Below are 17,406 nucleotides of genomic sequence, written 5' to 3'. Positions count from 1 at the left end.
AGAGATGAAGAGGGAGCCTGGGTGAGGAACCCAGAAGTGGTACCCGGAATTTCAAGGCAGGGCCCCACATCCTCTGCCATAAATGGTAAGGAAAAGAAGAAGCCAGGGTCCCTGGGGCAGAGGCTGTGGGACAATCAGGTCACTGCACCCTGGACAGCACCGTATCTGACCTCTGAAGAGTAACACTCAATGCCTCTCTCAGATCTCTAGCTGGCCTTCTTCCTAGGCCTGCCTGCACAAAATACAGCTCTTTCCCCTAATTCAGTCTAGAGTGTGGCTTGTTCTTCTTTTAGAGTAGGGAGAGTAGGAAAAGGTAGAAAAAGGCCCCGACAGTGAAGAAGGGCAGGGGTCAGCTTTGTTGAGAGGTGGGGAGAGAAGGAAAAGCAAAGGGAACAAGGTGCTGAGCAAGAAATGGGAAAGCACCCTGGTGGGGTGGATAACACAGAAGGGAAGTCAGGAAAGAAAGATGCAAAAGGCCTGAAGCCGGATCTCACCTAAGGCTCCTGGATCATGGAGGAAGGCCCTGGGCGGGCCATCACCTCCAGAGCTCTCTTTCCCCAACAGGGTCTTTGCCCTTCAGCTCCTGAAAGCTGCTGGTCAGCTTCTGGGTGTGTCTCAGGGCTGGGGATTCCTATGGAAAAAGAGGAAATACAATGTGTTTATCTGCTCCAGGCCTCCCCTCTTGCTAAAACCTCTTTTCCCCAAGCCTTTCTCAGAGCTGGGGTGAGGGGCATGAGTAAAGTTGGGGACAGGGATCAGGAGCAAGAACAAGAGGGAAAGCTTGCATCAGTCTTGTCTCTGACATTAAACTCCTACATTTCAATGGGGATGGAAAAGATTCAGAGAACAGTCTGAGAGGGAAGGGCAGAATAAAGTGCCAGCTTAGTGAAGATGTGTTACAAAAAAGACAGACATGAATCTGAAGCTAGAGATCACATCCTGTTTAAGTTACTTTGTACAAAGTATATGCCATTAGATGCTTAATAAAGATGTTTGGGTGATGATGAACTAGTGAAAGACACGACAAGTAAGAAAAGGCCTTTAAAGAATTGCTAAAATCCAAGCCCCTGAATTTAGGATTTCTAGAGGACAATCTTAGGGATCCGGAGGACTAACACCCTATGTGTGCTAAGTCAAGCTCTGATCCAGTCACTTTTACACAGCGGTGCATTTTATAGTACCCTATGCACAGTCCTAGGAGGGCTCCAGCCTCCCAGATGTGACAAAGCTGGAGATTCCTCGCCCCTCTTCAGTACCAGTATCTGGTTCTGGTCCGAGCCCTTGTCCCTTGAAGCATGACTTCTTAGAAGTCTGGCTCAGCCTTCAGGTGCAGCAGGAGCTAGGGAAATAGGATCCTCAAGTTGCACGTCATGAAGATGCACTGTTGGGGTGGTGGGGTCTTTGCCCACACTCTGGCTGGGGTCAGTCTGATCAGGATGGTGCCTCCTGACATGCTTAACCACCTGAAACTTCTGCTTAGCCTTGTAGCTGCAGAGGCGGCAGAAGAAAGGGTGGCGGTCAGTGTGGGTGAGGGCGTGATGGCGTAGGCCAGCAGCCCAGCGGAAAGCTCGGTGGCACACGTTGCACACGTATGGTTTATCCTCACTGTGCTTCCGAAGGTGGGTGCGTAGCAGAAACCTTGTCTTGAAGGCCTTGCCGCATTGCTCACACATGAAGGCCCGGGCCTCCTGATGCCGAGTCTCCTGGTGCACCCGGAGTGCATCTGCTCGGTTTGTACAATACTCACACTCAGGACACTGGTATGGCTTCAGTCCTGCCAGGGGAGAGAGAAAAGGGAAGAGAGGCTCAGTGCCTGGTCCCAAGTGACTGCAAGCAGCACGACAAGCAAATGGCTTGTAAGGGACCCAGCTATATTACTGCCATGAGACGAGCATTTTAGCCACAAGGTGTGTCCTCTAAAAGTGTCAACTCCTGGCCTGGGAGTTAGCCACAGTATAGGCATGAGACCAAGGCCCCTGACCTTTGGCTCACAGCTTAACCTGCACTTGTGGCTTCTCACTAGAATAGTCAGGGAGGTAAAGCCAGGAGCTGGTGTGCAAAGAGAAGAGAAGATCTCAAACAAGGGGGAAAGGGCTTTGTTCAGAGCCTGCATGCTTGTTGTGTTTCCTTTTTTTAGCCCTCCTCAAGGAAGCTTTCAAAACCTGACACACTAGCTGTCACCACTCATACCACTCCAACCCTTAGAACCCTATTCTGGAGATTTCTTGTTTTTTCTGCTGCCTTCGCCATTGGACTGTAAATCCTTCAAAGGCAGGGACCACATCTGCTCTTTTCTTTTCTACTCCACGCCTTTCACAAGGGCATTGAATATACATCACTGACTGACCCCTAAAATGTCACCTTTCAGGACAGGAAGAAGCAACAGCTGTGTAGAAAGAGTCCAAAAAGGGCGAGGAAAGAAGTGGCCAAGGGACTCACCATTTGTCAAGAGGTTCCAGAGTCTCTCTTTTTTTTAAAGAAACAAATAATAAACACTAATCCAAGTCAAGGGAAAGACAGGTAAAAGAGGATGGCTGGGAAGACTGGACTGGGGAGACATAAACAATTTTGACAAAATCCTAGAAGTCTTGAAAATTCATCTTATTTGTCTAAGAGTGCTATGCTGGGCAAATGGCCATCTACTGTATGAAACCAACTGATCAATACACGTTTATTAAGTGCTTACTATGAGCTAGAAAGTGGAGATACAAAGATTAAAAAATAAAACAATCTCTGTTCTCAAAGTGCTCATATTCTATCTGGGGCGAGAAAGACTCACCTATTTGCCTTTTCATTTCTCCTGACTCAGAATAACTCACACCACCTCCATGCAGGAGCCAAGCAGCCCTGTCCTGAGCCACTCCAGTCATGGCAGGACTTACAAACTCTTGAGGGTCAGAGAGAGATCATCTCTACACCTGCTGCCTCAGTGAGGCTGAGTGAACCGTGGGGGACCCTGAACACACCTCCATCCCACAAAACCCAGACTCACCTGTGTGCTTAGTCATGTGATATTTGAGCTGGTTTACCCACTTGCATTTGTAGCCACACTCAGGACACAAATATTTACGCTCCTCTTTGTGGATTCGCATGTGGTACTGGAGATGGGGAGAGAAGCAGCAAACAGAATGGATGAGGTGCACTCTTATGCCCCACCCCTCTACCCCGTTCTCAATCATGGACCCTGGGAGCTGGGAAGGATAGCTAAAATGCTGCTTCTCCATTTAGCCCTTTGTCTCTGACACCATATCTTAGCATGCAGACTCTGGGGTCCAGAATTAGCCCCACCCTCACTACTTTTCAGATGAGGACACCTTGGGTCTGGGGAGGATCCAGGATAAGGAGTTTCCCCTTTCAGCCTTGGTCTTTAGATTTCCAGGTTCAGCTGAGCTCATCAATGGGCCATCGAGGGCTGAGCAGAGAACACTATCATCCTGCCCTTCAGCCAGGCAATACTCATGATGCATCCATCAGCGGTGTCCCCTTAACCTCTCAGGACCCTGCCCCAGCCCCTCACCTTGAGGCGGGAGGGGTCGGCACAAGCATACGGACAGAGATGACAGTGGTACGGCTTCTCCCCAGTGTGGATACGGCTGTGCCAAGTGATCTTCTGCCTGTTTTTGGTGCTGTACGCGCAGTCGGTGCACTTGTACAACCGCGTTCCCCCGTGCCCCTTCACGTGGTGATCTAGCACCAGCTGGTGTTGGCAGCTAAAGTCACAGAAGGGGCAGTGCAGGAGGGGCCCCCCAGCTCCGCTGTCCCCTGCGGCCGCCTTCTCATGCTGCTCCAGATAGTGCCTCACAAGCCCTGCCCGCTCCCGAGCTGCGAAACTGCACAGGTGGCACCGATGGCTGAAGTGCTGCTGCCTCCGGTGCTCCTCCAAGGCCCCACGATTGGAGAAGGCCTCTTGGCACGCACTGCACTCCAGTCTGGGGTGCTGTTTGCGAGTGTGGCATCGCAGGCTGGCAGGGCTGGGGCAAGAGAGGCCACAGTGAGGACAGTGGAGAGGGCCTTCAGAGGCCTCAGCAGGCGAGCCTGGGGCTGGAGGGGCAGGGTCTGGGTGTCGCCTCAGCGTGTGCTGCTTCAGTGCTGTCTCCGAACTGAAGTGGGCTTCACACTGGGGACAGGCAAAGGCCGGCGTGCCCTGGTGGCAGCTGTTAACGTGTCGGGTGATATCATGCTGCAAGTAGCCGCTATAGTCGCAGAGTGGGCAAAAATGGGTGGGTGTCTTGTCGTGGACCCTCAGCCTGTGCAAGCGCAGCTTGGAGTTGGTACCAAAAGTCTGGGGGCAGGACCCACATGGGATGCGGCCCACTCCTGTGTGCCGAGACTGGTGCGCTTCCAGGCGGTAGCGCCTTGTGGTGGAGAACTCACAGAAGGGGCACTGGTGGGGCTTCACCCCTTCGTGCTTCAGCCGCCGATGCTGTTGCAGGCAGCGGCTCTGCTTGCAGGTGAAGCTGCAATCCTGGCACTGCAACAGGGGGCGGGGTCCACGGGTGACCGGCAGTGTGGGAGAAGGTGCAGGGGCTGCCCGGTGTCGCCGCTTCTGGTGGAGCCGCAGAGCGGCTGGAGCTCGAGCGGTGAAGGGGCAGAGGCCGCAGCGCAGTTCTCGGAGCTCGACGCCGGGGCAGCCCCGGGCCTGGTGTGTCCTTAGAGCCCGCTCCTGCCTGCAGCTAAAAGGGCAGGTGGGGCAGGAGAATCGAGGCCCCTTCTGGGGCCCCGGGGCATGATCTTCCCCAACCGGGCCTGGCTCGTCCTGGTCATTTCTTGGCACACTCTTCTCCCTGTTGCCTGGGCCTGGCTCAGTCTGACAGGTACCACGTTTGCTGCCCCAGCTCTGGCCCCGGCAGCCCTCAGTTACATGGGAAGTAATGGATGAGAGACGGGAACACAGGAATGGGCAGGCGTGACAATGGAACTTCCCCTGCTCAAAGTGGAATTTCTCAGGGGATGCCATGGGTGTGGAAAGTTCTTCTGCTGGGGATAGTGAGTCAGAGGGGACACCGCTGGTCCCGCTGCCTCCCTTGGGTGACAGGGGAGGCTCAGCAGGGGGATCTTCAGCAGGCACCAGCTTAATTTCCCAGGTCTCAGGGTGGGGCATTTCCTCACTTAAATTCGCCAAGGCAACAGAAACAACAGGCTGAGGGTCCAGAAGGGCAGGAGAACTGGGTTTGAGCGAAGGCTTATTCTTTTTGAGCAGGACAGGGCACTTCTTGAGGAGGTGGGTGTTAAGCCCACGCTGTTGCTTGAAGCTGGCTCCACATTCCGAACAAAGGAGGGGCTCCCGGCGGCCCTGGCACCCAGTCTTGGTGTGGAGTCCCAGAGCCTTCTCACGGCGGGTGACAAAAGGGCAGTGCGGACAGCGGAAGGCCCGTCCCTCCCCCTGCACCACCAGCATCTGCACCCGCCCCTCCAGCACCAGGGTCTCTGCCTGTTCTTTGTCCCGTCTCCTTAGTGCTTTGAGCGCTGATTCTGACTGCGGGAGCGGGGACAGGGCTGTTGTCCCAGGTGATGGAGGTGGCTTAAAGGGTCCCTTTAAGTTATCAGGGGGGTCATCTGAGGATAAGGGGCTTCTTGGGGAATCAGGGGCTGGCTTCTCTAGCACAGGTTCTCCCACAGCCCCCAAGTCAGACTGCCCACCATTCCGGAGCCCTGGCTCTTCCTCAAAGTCAGGCAGAGCCTCCAATGTGCCCTCTGGCTCCTCCGGCCCCAAGGCTTCTGAGGTGCCCAGATGCCCGTATTCCATAGGGGATGTCTCTGTAATTTCACCGCAGGGAGGCCCAGCAGCAGGCTCCAACTCAACACTCAGTGCCTCCAGGTGCAGGGTACAGCCGTCCTCATCTACCTCTGCAGGACTGGGAGCCGGCCCCACAAAGTTAGCCCCAGGGGGGACACTATTTTCTCTTTCTTTTCCCTCTACCTTCTCCATGCAAATCTCTGACAATGCTTGGTTAAAATTGGACTCGACTGACTCCACAGGCGGTGGGCACTGTCCCTCTTCCTGGGTAGAAGACTGGCTTGAGACCTGTGGAGCTGGCAGGGGAGCTGGGCATCGTTCAGTACCCTCTTGCTCTCGGCTGGTGGGTTGGTGCGGCCAGGCCCGGTCCCCTGGCACGTAGCCATGGGCCTTCCGTTTGTGGAAGAAGAGAGTGGTGTTACTAAAAGTCCGGTAGTCACAGAGGGCACAGCGGAATTCTCTCAAGCGCGTGTGCTTACAGTTCTCATGGCTCAGCAGGGCCTGCTTGTGGCGGCTCTGGTAGCTGCAGTAGCGACAAGGGTACAGCGGGGCCGGGGCTCCCGGGCGGTGCTGGGAGGCCATGTGCTTCTGCAGCTCGTACTTGCGCTTGCAGGCAAATGCACACACTTCACACATCAGGGACTTGCCCTGGTGGCGCAACTTGTGACTGCTCAGCTGGTCAGCGCGGTGGCAGCGATAGGAGCACTGACTGCACTGGTACCTGGGAAGGAAGAAGAGAGGAGGGACAGTTTGGACCTGGCCTGGCTGCCGCTGTCGGACTCTGCTGTGCCCATGGAAGGCGTCCATGTGGGGTCTCTGCTGAGTCTGAGAGGAAGAAGGATGGGCTCTGGATGGGAGAGAGGGTGCGTGTGTGTGTGCAGGGGGCCTGGGCACACAAGGAGCATTTCCTGACCTAGGTCCAGGAAGGGTGAGGGGATCACATAATGCTACCTTGCTCTAATACGTGGAAGTCGTCAAGAGCAAATGGAGGGAAGGACGAGAGGAGCCACGGCTAGGGGACGGCAGGGAGGAGGCGGGGTGTGAAGCAGGGTGGCTGGGGGATGGCAAGGAGGAGGCGGTGTGCGAAGCAGGGCTGACGCTGCAGAAGGGCGCCCGGTACGCACCTGAGGTCGCCAGCATGCTTGCGCATGTGCACGCTGAGGTAGTGTTTCCATTTGGTGACGTAGCCACACTCAGTGCACATGTAATCCTTGGTGTTTGAGTGGGTCAGCATGTGTTTGGACAGGTAGCTCACATCTCGGCAGGTGAAGTCACACAGTTCACACTTGTGGGGCTTCTCTCCTGGGGCAAAAATGGAAAAGGGGAAGAAAGCAAGGGTGAGAAGGGGCTCTGTGCTGCCTCCCTCACTGCCCATGTGCAGGGTTCCTCTAAAAGGCAGCTTCGCCTGGTAACCACTGGGATGCTGGACGGGGTCCGGGTGCCTCCTGGTGTCTGACAGAGAGACCTAGGCCTCAGACACAGTCACATTTCCCAAGGCTGCCTTTTGTTTTTAGCCACCCTCTTTTCCGATTTCTATGGGCCAACGTCAGGGACCCATAGAACCCCACAATCTATCAGAGACAAGCACAACAAAGACAAAAGAGCCGTACACAAAAGGGAAGAAAGTAAACGTGGGATAATTTGGATTGGCGTTAGGGCCTTCTGTTCAGTTTCTGTTACTATCAGTCAGCATGGAGGCTCTGCAAACTTTGGTCAGAATCTCAAACTCATCAATTCTTAGGTCTGAATGGAGGATGCAGGAGCCCAGGAGATCAATTCTAGCACCTTCCGGATGCCTGGGCCCAGGATGAAAAGTCTTAGGCCTAGGAGATTATGTAAAGGAAGGGTTTTTAGATAGTTAATAAACTCAGGTTGCCCAAATATTATACTCCTAAACCAAGTTCGGCACATTGATGTATTTGCAAATAGATCACAAATCGGGGTTTGTATTTTCCACTGAGCTGGCTAAGAAACTGGGCATTCCCAGAAGCTGAGCCCTGCGTGACGCGGTGTGGAAGGCAGTGAGACAGAACCGCAGCTTCCAGGTCATTGGCACCTTATTTGCAGCCTCTTTCAGAAGGAACCTCTAGTGACCCAAAAGGAGATGGTCTTCTACCCCCTTTCCTCCCCCAACCATGCTTAGGAGACTACCCTAAAATTGAGTGGGAAAAACAGGGAGGAGGAGGAGCCTCACCCGTGTGAAGCAGTGTGTGGCGGATGAGCACCCTCTTGTGGGCAGTAGCAAAACTGCACTCGGGACACTGGTGGATCTTTTCGTGGGCATGCATCTTGCCCACGTGGTCTTGGTAGGCCACAGGGTTGAAGGTGGCGAAGGGACAGAATGCACAGCGTAGTTCTTCATTGCCGGGGTGCCCCTGCTTCTTATGCTTGCGGAATAGGTGCTTGTTGGAGCAGGCAAAGTCACAGTGTGGGCAATGGAACGCGTAGTGGCTCTTACGGTGGGCCTCCATTGCTTCGGCCGTGGCAAAGAGCATGGGGCAGGCATGGTGCCGGCACTCCACGGCTCGCATCCCGTGGGCTTCCCGGAGGTGCCGGACGAAGGCCTTCCGGTCAGGGGCAGCGTGGCTGCAGCCCTCCTGAAAGCAGTGGAGACGTGTGGGCTCGGCGGCGTGGCTCTTCAGGTGCTCCTTGAGAGCCTGGCTGAGGCGGAACTCCTCGCGGCACACAGGGCACGTGTAAACATCCGAGTAGAAATTGGAGATGTTCTCATGCATGCTTGCCATGTGCCGGTTCAGAGCGTTCTTCTCCACGGCCCGGTAGTGACACAGGGGGCAGCGGTGGGCCTTCTCACCCAGCTCCCGAAGCAAGTGAATTTTGAGCTTGCTCTTACTGGTGAAGAATTTCTGGCAGTTGGGACACTGGAGGCTGGGATCTGGGAAGTGCAGGTGGAGATGCTCCACCAGGTGGGTCCGCTTCTTGAAGCAACGCTTGCATTCTGGGCACATGTGGGTCTTGAACAAGGATTCAGAGCCAGCAGCCACATCTCCTGGGAGGGGAGGGAGACAGAGAGAGTTAGGTGCAGTTCAAAGGCAGGGTTGGGGGCAGAGTGGGTTCTGAGATTCAGAGGGGAAAGGGCAGACAGACACAAAAATAACTAAACTGCCAGTACACCCTCCAAGAAATAAACACAATTAACCCTTGATAATGTTAAGGAACATAAGCCACAGAAAATCTTCAGACTTGTTACCCTCTAAATCAATCAATCAAATAATAAACAAATTATAGTTTTGTCCTTGTCCATCCCATTGCTTTAAAAACTTTTCCTAGAACCACCCAGAAGAAACAGAATTTCAGACATAAAATGGATCTTAGAGGCCATACAGTCCAACCCACACTTAAAAAAGGGCTCTCTCTACAACCTGTCTGACACATGGCCCCCCCGCTTTGCTTGACGACCACCAGTGAACAAGAACTCATAACGTCCCCCAGAGCCTGTTCCACTTATTGGTAGATCTAATCGTTGGGGTGTTTTTCTTCCCATGAAGTCTAAGTCTGCACCTCTGTCGCCCACTGCTCCTAATTCTGCCTTTTGGGGATAGGCCCAACAAGCTTTCTCTTTTTAACCACATTTCAAATATTTGCAGACTATCGTGTCTCTCCCTTGCCCAAGCCGAAGCTTCTCTTGCCCAGTTTAACCATCCTGAGTGTCTTTGAGCGGCCCTCCTAGGGCATGAAGATAATGCTCTTCACTACTCAGGTGGCCCTGCTCTGAGATCTGTCCTGAAATTGTCCAGAACTGAACATGATGCTCCCAGCGTGGTCCAATCAGGAGAGCAGACAGAGAAGCCATCACACCTCCTCACTCCTACAACACGACGCCTCTCCCAGTGCAGCCTGAGATGACAGGAGCTTTCTTGGTCGTCATATCACATTACGATCCATCCTTGGCTTGCAGTCCACTAAAACCCCCAGTTCTTTTTCAGGTGAATTGCTATCTAGCCGTACCTCCATTTCATATATGTGGGGGCAGGTTTTTTGGGGGAATCCAAACTAGATTTTATCTTTTTAGATTTGGCCCAGGTTCTACCCCATTAAGATCTTTTTGAAACCTGATTCTGTCATGTGTTAGCAATCCCTCTGAGCTTGGAGTTATCTGCTAATTTGATAGGCCAGTCACGTATGCCTTTAAGCCACTGGAAAAAATGTTCAACAGCACTGTTGTTATTCAGTCATTTCAGTCACGTCCAACTCCGTGACCCCATCTGGAGTTTTCTTGGCAAACATACTGGAGGGGCTTCTATTCCCTTCGTGACTGGATCCAGCGGATCCATTTTGTCAGGGGACCGGAGTCACACAGGAAGTGTCTGAGTCTGGATTTGAACCCAGGTCTTCCTGATTCCAGGCCCAATGCTCTTTCCACTGAACCACCAGCTGCCTCACATTAAACAGCATAAAGACAACGATGGAAGAGGTGTTGGTGAAAAAGAAAATAAGCCTAAAGCAGGAAGCCGGGAGTAAAGGGCGCGGATGATCCTTATTCTGTAAAAGGGAGAGGAGGTTGTACACTATATAGTATTTCTGGTATTTGCCCATCATCCAGGATAGGCTCCCCGAACAGCAGCTTTTAAATGCTGCTGTTCTGAATTGGAAAAGAGAAAAAAATGGAGCTGGGGCCAGGAGAAAGAGCCCAGCCCAGACAACACAGGGCGGTTTGATCACAGCGCTTGAAGACTGTTCTGACACAGAGCAACTTTCCCCACTTAGGCGGCAGCCTTTTTACTGGCAGGAAACCAGCCCAAAATAAACAGTCTAATTTAATCTAGTTTCCACAGCCACTGTATACCCTTTCAGAGAAGACAGAGCATGCTGGAGAAGAATATCACACCATGATGGTGTTTAGCCCGGCTCTGGTCTGAAACAAAACCCAGCTCAGATGCCACAAAGCCCCTTGCCATTAAACTTACTCAAATAAAGTCTGGGGACCCTGGATTCCACCCTGGAGCAGCTTAGGTGACACAACGGATTGGACTTGGAATCAAGAAGACCCGAGTTCAAATTGTGTCTTTGATACTTACCAGCTGAGTGGCCCTGAGAAATTTAACCTTTCTTTGCCTCAGTTTCCTTATCTGCAAAATCTGACAATAGTAATACCTACCTCCCAGGGTTGTAGTGTAGAAAACTCTGGAGATAACACATTATTTTGTAAAGAGTTCCAGGCCTAACAAAATTACCTTTGAATTGCCGGGCCCCTTTCCGTGTCTTTTGGACTTTCTTGCTGCTCCCACCCTTGGCTTCACTCCCATCTTTTTTCTTCTCTTCAGGAGAGAGAAGGTCCCATCCATTTTCTTCTTTCTCCTCTTCCACTTCCACTGATTTCCAGCCAGGCAGGGAGCTCCCTGCTCCTTCGGGAGGTTTCCCTTCACCAGAGGACTGCTCAGTTGCTGCAAACAAATTGAACCTGGTAAAGTCATACAGAAGTTAAACGGTGCCGCCTGTGTCTCTCCATTTGCCCTTCTTATGAACACTTGCTATGGAATAAGAGGACATGGGCTTTCATCCCAGGGCTGTTTCTCAAGACCTGAGAGACACTGACAAAGTCACTTCTCCTTTCTGTGCCTCATTTTCCCATATGTATAATGGGGGGTCAGACCTCAGCCTCCTTATAGCTCCAGGTCCAAGGGTAGAGAGACCTTTCCCTTTCTCCCCTGGTCCAGGGATCCCAAGGTGGCTGAGATCACAACGCTGGCCTGTAATCCCTCCTATTCAGGCATTTTCACTCGGAAACCCTAATCCGATTTTAGCCCAAGACCAGGCTTTCAATTTTAAACCTGTTTGTCTCATCACCTTTCAGGTGCAAGAAAGTAGTGACCACCAGAACAAGGTGGTCACTCTCTCTGTAGCCTATGCACTGAGAAGACATGGTCAGTGACAGATGAGGAAACTCATCATTTTGAATTCTGTTCCTTCTCCCTACCTTCCAGGTTCCTGTCACCTCCAAGCTCAAGAAATTTCTGTGCTACCCACCCAACCGTGTCAAACACATTCTTCCTCTGGCAGTTCTGAAAAGGAATTAATGTTTGGGTTTTCTTTTTCCTGAAGACCTTGGATTCTCCTGCCCTGATGCGCTGTTCAATATCTCATCCCTAAATTACTCCCCTATTTCAAGAGTGAACCCCTTTGCCCTGCTCTTGATAAGATCTATTAACTAAAAGGGGGAAGGAACCCAGCACCTATCTTTCCTGCTGGAAATTAGAACCAAAGGCCACGAAGCTAACCTCCTTCAAATCAGCGTGGGGAAGCTCTGACCTCTTGCCCCATACCTGGCTGCATCTCCTGAGAAGAGGGGTCATGACTAGGAGCTGGCTCTCTGTGAGCCCCAGGTAGATGGCTCCGCTGGTGCTGACAGAACAGCTTGGCATTAGAGCCCATGTAGCTGCAGTGGCTGCACTGGAAGGGGTAGTGGGAGCGGCGGTGAAGCTCCATGCCCTGCTGGCTCCCAAAGAGCAAGGGGCAAGCACGAAAGGAGCAGGGCACTGGGACCAAACTGTGGGCCTGGTGTAGGTGGTCCTGTAGCTCCTTGCGTTCTCTAGTCAAGAATTCGCATTGTGGCTCGGAGCAGGAGAAGGCCTCAGGAGTGGCCTGATGGCTCTTGAAGTGGCTTTTCAGGGCCTGTGGCTGGGCAAATTCTTGCCCACACACTGGGCATGGCAGGGGATTCCCACCTGGTGGGCTGTGTCCCTGTGGGGGGTTGGGAAGGCTGGAATCCCCAGGATTCAGTTCTGCAGACTGCTGGGGACTAGAGAGGCTGCCCTTGGATTGTAATAGGGTCTTGGGACAATGGTGCAGGGCCAGCAGTGTGGGCTCAGGAAAGCTCTGCTCACAGCCTTCACAAAAGTACAGCTTCACCACCTTCACCAGAACACCTGTAGACAGGATGGCACAGAGACAGAAATTCAGGAAGAGAAAGTGAGGAGACAAAAAGCCTCAAGCATAGTGAGCATGGCTGAAAGACAGTTCTTGAGCCTGTGATACAGAATCATTCAGTTGACAAAACATTTACTGAGGAGCTGGCTGAAAGTCCAGCATGATGTTACACACTGAGGGGGAATACAGAAGGCATAGACCAGGTGGTCCCATCTTCACAGGTAGAGAGAACTAAAAAGCCATTTTTCCCCTCTCCTCAGTCAGACCTCAGAACTTGTCTGGAATCCCAAGTCCAGTTCTGAGGTTCATAATTGAAGAGGGACATATGAAATGTGGGGAGAAAAAAGGAGAATATATAGAAATGACAATAACTAAAAAACATGATCCCATGAGGTGAGGGGAAAGACAGATGAGAATTGAGAAAGCTGAGGGGAAAAAGAGATGGATCACAAGACTTAAAGTCACAGTAATACCTAAGCAGAGGATACTCATCGTCTCCACAGAAACAACTAAGAAAAAGAAATGAAAGTTCTAGCACAAGGTATTGCAGTTATATGCCAGAAAGAATGAGCAGTATGATCAATATGGAGGTGGCAGCTAAGGGAAACACTAACTCAGGATACATGTCAGCTCCCACCTTTCAACAATCTGTCTAGGCTGAGTTTGGTGCAGGACTGCCCAAGAACCTGGGTCAGGGGGTCGGAGTTGGGGTACACAGCTAGGTTACTTCTGGAAAAGTCTGCCTACCTAGGAAAGCTTAGCTAGCATAAGGGAAAGTTCATCTGAGAAGTACAGGCGTAGGCACATGTCTCTGAACAGTTTCCCTCTCATCCACTCCTTCCTGGACAATGGTTCCAGATAGGAACCATCATCTCATCCAAATGGGAGCAGAAGAAAACTCCAAGAAAACGGATTGTGCTTAGAAGCGTCTACAAAGCTAGGAATTAAGACATTCCCCAATCAACACTTACTGACTAAAAGCCATTTTCTCCCCGCTCCTCCACCAAGATAGCTATTTCTTGAAACATTTTTACAAACATGGCTAACAAATGTAGGGCAGCTAGGTGGCACAGTGAGTAGAGCACTGGCCCTGGAGTCAGGAGGACCTGAGTTCAAATCCAGCCTCAGACATGTACTAGCTGTGTGACCTTGGGCAAGTCACTTAACCCCAATTGCCCTGCCCCCCCCCGAAAAAAACCAAAAAAAAAATCCATAAAATAACAATGTTTATACCTGGGGTCTCTCCAGGGGCACTCTGGGACAAGTCTCCTGTGACAGCTTCTACGAAGATTTCCATGCTTCCTGTACTATCCTCTGTTGCCGTGGCTTCCACAAGCAAGCAGTTTGGGTTGGTAGGCAGAGGTGGGAGGCTCTCAGAGCAGGAAGGGCTCTGAACTGGCCCTGGGACACCACGGTCAGGGAGGGGCAGGGGCAGTAGTAATAGCTGAGGGCACGGTCCATCCATTTCCTCGCTGCTATTCCCTTGTTGTATAGTATCAGTCATAACTTAACATAAAGTTGCTCCGTTTCCCTGGGATGCTAGTAAGCCAACTGAGACAAAAAGCAAAAGATATCGAGTTAGTTTCCTCCCTGGGTCCCCATCAACTTCAGTAGCTCCCCATAAGCCAAATGAGCTATCTAGTCTGGAGATGGCAAATTTGGAAGAGTCCGGTGGTTGCCCGTTTGGGTGTCACCATGTATTCATGGTACCATCTAACATGAATAATCCAGAAAAGCATTCTCTTGTTCATTATAACTAGTTGTAAATCGCAAAAATTATTTTTAAAAGCCACACACAATAGGTCTATTAATGGGGAATCAATGGAGTGGGAAAAATACCAGATTTAGTCGGAGGCCTAAAGTCAGGGTCTCTCACTCACTACCTGTGTGACCTTGAACAAGTCATTTAACTTCTCAGGTTCTTGGTTTTCTCATCTGCAAAATAAAGTAGGTTGAACTAAATCAGTGGTGCCAAACTCAGATAGAAACAGGGCCACTCATCTGTTCATAAGGATCCCTGAGGGCCACACGTTGACTTAGTTTTAAAAGCTAATGTCACCTACATTTATTGTATTTTTACGTATTTTGTTAAATATTTCCCAATTACATTTTTGTCTGGTCAGGCCCATACTCTGGGTTGGCTGAGTGTTTGACACCCTTGAAATAGAACCTTAGAGATTTCTGAGGTTCTTTCCAGCTTAAAGTCTATCAATCCAATATCATATGTAAGCTTATATACAATAGAATCCTATATAACGCTATAAGAATATAGAATCCCTATCAGAATAAAGTCAAGATAACAAACACCAAAACATCTTCACCAGACTAGATGTTCTGTAGCTTGACAAACAGAACAAAGCAGCGATCCTTCTTGATAATGACGTTTCATTGACAGAAACTACTAACAATTTTTGAATCCAAAATAAGCAGGCATGTAGTTCCGTGAAGAAATGTGGGCACATTGGGGCAGCTAGGTGGTGCAGTGGATAGAGTGCTGGGCCTGGAGTCAGAAGACCTGAGTTCAAATCCAGGTTCAGACACTTATCAGCTGTGTGACCCCGGGCAAGCCACTTAACCCCAAATGCCTCCCAAAAAAATTGGGGGACAGAAATACAAAAGCAATTGTTAGTTGAGGTGATTCTTCACATCCAAATCGAACGTCACAAGGAACTTCAATCTCATTACAGGATGCCATCAAATTAAAAGACTGGCATTCAAGTAAGAGTGTAAAGGCTAAAGTACAGATGGCTGTAATGACGGCAGGAGTTCAGTTTACCTAAGTAATCTAAATAACTCGGGAGGTTAGAGGCTGAGGAAGCCCTGGGTAGGGGGCTTCCGCTAGCCACACCCTGGGGAGTTACCCTGCCATTTACTGTCTTAGAGAGCTGTGAAGAGTAACTTGCCAGTCTGTGTCTGAAGGGAGGATTCGAACCTAGGTGGGGCCGGTCCTGAGGCCAACTCTCTATCCATTATGATGGGCTGCCCCTTTAAAATAGTGTCTAAAAGAAATAAAGCTGGAAAATAAGCATATAGACGGTAGGGATCAGAAATGAACTACCCAGAGCACAAAGGCCTAGGTGGGGCTAAAAACAAGAGTTTGTGGGTGAGAAGACCAAGCACGTGAATGATACCCCACCTTGGCAGCCTGGTTCCGGCTTTCTCCAGGGTGGTCAAGTTTGCATCCCTGAGAGAGAAATTAGGGGCAAGTCTATGGTTGGAGGCAGGCTGTTGGCCCTGAGCCTGCTCATTATACCCTACTTCTGTTTTGGGGCTCTCACCTGGGAGGGGCAGGTTGGAGGGGGGATGGGGGCATCCCAAGGTGTGTGTGGAGGAATCCTCATCCAGGTTATATGGGGGATAAGGGTCTCTGCTGGGGTGGGGAACATGGGGGGAGATAAGGGTCTCACACAGATGGGCTGGGGATATGGGGGTCTCACATAGGCAGGCTGCACTGGGGGGATATGAGGGTCTCACACAGGCAGGCTGCCCTGGGGGGGGTGTCACATAGAGAACTAGGCTGGGAGGGATGGGGAGGAGTCTCACATGGGCAGGCTGCACTGGGGATGCGGGAGGTCTCACATAGGGGGCTGGGCTGGGGAATGGGGGTCTCACACAGTGGGCTGGGCTGGGGGAGGTGGGGGGAGTCTCACATAGGCAGGCTGTGCTGGGAGGGGTGCAGGAGATCTCACATAGGGGGCTGGGCTGGGGGGGATGGGGAGGAGTCTCACATAGGGGGCTGGGCAGGGGGGGATGGGGAGGAGTCTCACATAGGGGGCTGGGCAGGGGGGATGGGGGGTCTCTCATAGGGAACTAGGATAGGGGGATGGAGATCTCACATAGAGGGCTGGGCTGGGGGGCATGGGGGTCTCACATAGGCAGGCTGCCCTGGGGGGGGTGGTATGTCACATAGAGAACTAGGCTGGGGGGGATGGGGAGGAGTCTCACATGGGCAGGCTGCACTGGGGATGCGGGAGGTCTCACATCGGGGGCTGGGCTGGGGGGAACGGGGGGAAGTCTCACACAGGCAGGCTGTGCCGGGAGGGGTGCAGGAGATCTCACGTACCGGGCTAGGCTGGGGGGGATGAGGGGAGTCTCGTATAGGGGGCTGGGCAGGGGGGGAATGGGGGTTCTCTCATAGGGAACTAGGATAGGGGGATGGAGATCTCACAGAGGGCTGGGCTGGGGGGAATGGGGGTATCACATAGGCAGGCTGCACTGCGGCGGATGGGGGGTGTGTGTCCCACATGGGGGGCTCGGCTGGGGGGGGTTCCTCACCTGGAGGGCGGGGCTTGGGGCGGGGCGGAGCCCTGCCGCGGGAGGCAGGTGTGTGGTGGTGAGGGAACTTGGGGGTTGGGGTAACCTTGCAGGGAGTTACTGGCAGTGCACCTCTCAGGCCCGGCCGGGACACCCCTGATCCTTCCTTCCACGCCGGGGAAGGCGAGCGAACCGGGGCCCCGTTCTCAGCGCCCCCTTTCCGGGCCCTCCTCATGGCGATCGGGAGGACGCAGGGCGGTCTTCCCTCCGGGCCTGCGCCCAGGCCCTCTCTCCTCCGCTACCTCCCTGTCCACCTCCCTTCCCTCCTCGGTCACCCACCTCAGGGCCTGGCCGGCCGGAGCCGCAGCTCTATGGTCAGTGGAAGGCAGGAGCGGCCCCGTCAGGCCTACCTTTGGGCGACCGCCTCCGGCCCAGCGGGCTCTGGGGCTCCGGGTGGAAGAAGGCCTCTCTTTCTCGCTCCGCCAGCCGGGGGCGGTGCGTACTCGATGGTTCCTCCCTTCGGTCCCTGC

The 17,406-nt window shown here is 52.5% G+C and overlaps 2 protein-coding genes across 6 annotated transcripts in view; one reads left to right on the top strand and one right to left on the bottom strand.

The window, feature by feature from the left end:
- Positions 1-2,756, top strand: part of PLCD4 (phospholipase C delta 4) — a 28,618-nt gene extending 25,862 nt beyond the window's left edge. Inside the window, exon 17 of one of the 2 annotated variants that reach the window (XM_036755315.1) lies at positions 2,369-2,756. The gene's annotated coding sequence lies outside the window, so the exon portion shown is untranslated. The remainder of the gene's footprint in view (positions 1-2,368) is intronic. The other variant, XM_036755313.1, reaches the window with a different exon arrangement.
- On the bottom strand, positions 106-17,352 carry ZNF142 (zinc finger protein 142). 4 transcript variants are annotated; one of them, XR_005010204.1, is made up of 9 exons: positions 17,216-17,352; positions 13,856-14,173; positions 10,930-11,139; positions 7,932-8,744; positions 6,862-7,039; positions 3,518-6,458; positions 2,993-3,098; positions 1,182-1,774; positions 106-631 (listed from the first exon to the last, which is right to left on the bottom strand). XR_005010204.1 is itself a non-coding variant. In XM_036755312.1 (9 exons), exons 2-9 carry the CDS (start codon positions 14,124-14,126, stop codon positions 1,317-1,319), a joined length of 5,580 nt encoding a protein of 1,859 aa, XP_036611207.1. In that variant the 5' UTR covers positions 14,127-14,173; positions 17,216-17,352; the 3' UTR covers positions 106-1,316. The 4 variants fall into 4 exon arrangements, 2 of the variants coding, with proteins under 2 accessions (XP_036611207.1, XP_036611206.1); XR_005010205.1 differs by having other exon boundaries at positions 1,257-1,774; XM_036755312.1 differs by adding an exon at positions 12,019-12,621 and having other exon boundaries at positions 106-1,774.
- Positions 17,353-17,406: the final 54 nt, after the last annotated feature.

This window comes from Trichosurus vulpecula, chromosome 4 (assembly GCF_011100635.1).
Source record: "Trichosurus vulpecula isolate mTriVul1 chromosome 4, mTriVul1.pri, whole genome shotgun sequence".
NCBI lineage: Eukaryota > Metazoa > Chordata > Mammalia > Diprotodontia > Phalangeridae > Trichosurus > Trichosurus vulpecula.
This window is presented reverse-complemented; position numbering and strand designations above follow the sequence as displayed.

Bases quoted from the DNA above. Each gene is read 5' to 3' on its own strand.
- ZNF142 (XM_036755312.1), bottom strand. From the start codon at position 14,126: ATGACTGATACTATACAACAAGGGAATAGCAGCGAGGAAATGGATGGA. The intron at 12,622-13,855 runs GTATAAACATTG...TCCTGTCTACAG, and splicing joins TGCCCCTGGAGAGACCCCAG to GTGTTCTGGTGAAGGTGGTG. The intron at 1,775-2,992 runs GTGAGTCTGGGT...CTCCCCTGGCAG, and splicing joins TCACATGACTAAGCACACAG to GACTGAAGCCATACCAGTGT.